The sequence below is a fragment of the Triticum urartu genome, chromosome 5, assembly GCF_003073215.2.
Source record: "Triticum urartu cultivar G1812 chromosome 5, Tu2.1, whole genome shotgun sequence".
In the NCBI taxonomy this organism is placed as follows: domain Eukaryota; kingdom Viridiplantae; phylum Streptophyta; class Magnoliopsida; order Poales; family Poaceae; genus Triticum; species Triticum urartu.
The window spans coordinates 647,971,412-647,974,687 of NC_053026.1; the positions used below are offsets into that span (position 1 = coordinate 647,971,412).

General features: G+C 43.8%; 1 protein-coding gene across 1 annotated transcript; it reads left to right on the forward strand.

Moving 5' to 3' along the window:
- Positions 1 to 325: 325 nt before the first annotated feature.
- On the forward strand, positions 326 to 1,606 carry LOC125506459 (protein SMAX1-LIKE 3-like). The gene is made up of 2 exons (XM_048671270.1): positions 326 to 472; positions 572 to 1,606. Exons 1-2 carry the CDS (start codon positions 344 to 346, stop codon positions 1,370 to 1,372), a joined length of 930 nt encoding a protein of 309 aa, XP_048527227.1. The 5' UTR covers positions 326 to 343; the 3' UTR covers positions 1,373 to 1,606.
- The last annotated feature ends 1,670 nt before the right edge of the window (positions 1,607 to 3,276 follow it).

Here is a 3,276-nt window from a genome sequence, read left to right on the forward strand (position 1 = left end):
AAAATCTAGGACAACAGTCGGCCACTAATTTGTCCAATGTAGGTACGCACTTATGCATGCAGCTTCATTATTATCAGAACAAATCTTGCTAAAACGAAGTTGACTAAGACTTGGTTATGTCTCAGTCGATGATATATTTACGAGATCTTACATTAAGATTCATGCATTTTTTCTTCAGTTTTTTTTTCCTTTTTTCTTTCTTAAATGTTGTATGTCACTTGATCGAGACCTAGCCACACACTACCCTATCAGGATATTTCCAATAAAGTCGTTAGAACTAAGCATTAGACACGCACGCTAATTTTGCCTGTATTTTTGCAGCGAGTGTCAAGCTAGCAAAGCAATGTCAGGAGCAGGGCGACCGGACATCTTTGGTGGCACCGTCCTAGGAGAAACGACGGCGAGCATTATTCCTCCGTGGCTCCGCCGCTACAAAGATACAAACTGCTGCGGTGCCTGTCCTCAAGCAGACGTACGTATAACACATCTAGATACATTATACATGTGGCTACTGTATTTCACTCATGAAGTGATGATCCGATGAATTAATTACCGGCTGTGACACATGCAGGCTGCTTGCCGCCGGCTGAAGTTCACGGAGCTCAGCGCGACAAATCACAGGATCCTCTGTGATGCGCTCGAGCTGCGCGTTCCGCGACACGGGAGCATCGTCGCCGGCACATCGAGCACGGTACTCCGGTGCCGATCGGGCGTGACGAGGAGGAGGCTGTCTAGCTCGTTGTCGACCTGGCTGCTCTTCATAGGAAGGGACGGTGGCGGCAAGATGGCGGTTGCTCGGGAGCTCGCGAGGCTTGTGTTTGACTCCTACGCTGAGTTCACCACACTGCATGTGCAGGGTGACCCCGACATTCCCGCACGCAGCGGCATGCTAACCCACAAGAGGCCGAGATCACCGGACAACGGCAATGGTGGCGACCTCGGGGCGAGGCTGTTCGAAGCGTTCACGGAGAACCCTCACCGCCTTATATTGATCGACGACGTTGACAGACTGGATCGTGATTCGGAGATGCGCATCAGAAACGCCGTCGCGGATGGAGGAATGGTGACGGGATGCAACGGCGACGTGGTCGGCCTGGAGGATGCCATCGTAGTGCTGAGCGCCTCTGACGTGTTGGACTCGAGGTACGTAGCTTCATCTTCCTCCCCACGGGTAAAGCGACGCTTTAGTGGACAGAACCGCGAGGAAGGTGACGCCACGGAGATGGAAGTGAGATGTCGTCGTCGTCATGGTTGGGATTTGAACGTTTGTGCAGTGGATGAGGAAGAGGAGGAGGAGGAGGAGGAGGAGGACAGTTTAGCAGATGACGGGGGGATCATGAATGTCGTGGATGGTGTTTTCCTATTCAATTAGCAGATTTTTTTGGGGTACCATTCTAGGCATTTCAAAGGGTTCTGAATTGTTATATTTCGCCTTCAGAATTTATTGTCTTGAATTAAGAAGATTTTTTTACCTCCCCATTTTTATTTCAGAATGATAACACAACAATGTTTAACAGTCACCACTCACCACTCACCACATTTGTCTTGAGTTGGTGAAGATGTTAAATCAGTGAGGAAAGCAATGTGTCATCTTTAGCTTCCTTAATTAATGAGATTGCGCGTCTCAAGTCTGGAAAGAGAATTTTGTACTAGTACTCATGTTTGTAGAAGACGAACGCCGAAGAGCTGTTTGGCTCCACTCAGGTCTGAATGGATTGGAGCAGTTCTGTCGTGCGGATTGTAGTAGCATTATTTGAGTAATACAATTATGATCACAAAATAAATATTTTACAGTCACCACATTTACACAGTTTTTTTTTGAGGTCAAAGCAACGCTTTATAACTTAACGGTGCTCGCGCAAATCGCTCGAGGCACAAGCAGCCACTTGGGCTGGTACATCAGACCCCCAGTTCATGACATGGTCTACTGGGTACAACCGGCCAATATTGGCTAATTCATGCGCTACAGCATTGGCACTATTTTACAGTCACCACATTTACACAGTTGACCACAACATCCAATTTATTTGTCCAACTAAAGATCCCACGAAACCCCTCAACAGCCGAGCAGCCATGTCATTAAACACCAAGTCGCAACCATTTACGTAGTAAGCAAATATTCAGAATACTACTATTAAGGTTCACTGCCCCAAACCACCCATGTCTTTACCAAAACTGTTGGTAGACAGATTGCAAATGATTCTAATCTATTCCATTGATGATCATTCCTTATATACAACGGGAAGGGGCGCAAGTGAAGGGATGCGTCCCCTCGATGGGGAAGGAGGAACCATCGTGTCGATTGCAGGCTTGGCAATTGCACGTGTAATTACAAAAAGAGGATTATCTCCTTAATCATAATAATAATTAAATCCTAACACTCCCCCTAATCCTCGTTTGTCCTTGTGATTGATCATCGTTGAAATAGTCTCCTCCAAAAACCCTGTGGGAAAAATATGAGAAGACATACATAATATGTCATAGAAAACTCCTTCCAAAAACCCAGTGGGAAAATAAGAAGAAAATGACACATCACAATGCTTGTATTACTATTGCCTCATTAAAAACCTCTTATGAGAAACCATATAGGAAAAAACTCATAAAGGAAAAGAGCGCAATATCAAAGATCTGGAGAGATCTTGAACAGGTTATCATTCAGGAGGGCACTCCCCCTGAACCTTGCAAAAGTCATCTTGTACCTCATCATTAACATCTTTCATGAAGGAAGAACTTGGTAAAGATTTTGTGAACATATCACACAAATCACACATGACTTTGCTTCCAAAATATTTATCTTCCCACTTTTCAACTCACGATGAAGAAAATATTTTCAGAGTAATATACTTTGTAATATTGCTCATTATAACCTATCTGCATCTATGTAATACAAACAACATTATCTTCATAGATAATGGTGGGTGATTCCTACCAATCAAACTCACCCGAACTTTCAACAAAGTTCATCATTCTGTAAAGTCAAACATATTCAGATGTTGCTTCATACATTTAGAATGATTAGTGGATGCAGCCACTAGAGTTTGTCATTTTGACTTCCGAGAGAACGTCGTACCTTCATTTGAGGAGACAAAAATCAGTCTGTGATCTAGGATTATGGGGATGAAATATATACCCAACATCACAATATACAACCATGGTCATATCTTGAATTTTTTTCATAGAACAAACGAAGATCTATGGTGTCCATAAGATATCTAAAAATATTCTTCACACCAACCCAATGCCTTTTAAGCAGTGATGCATTGTATCTAGCCAATA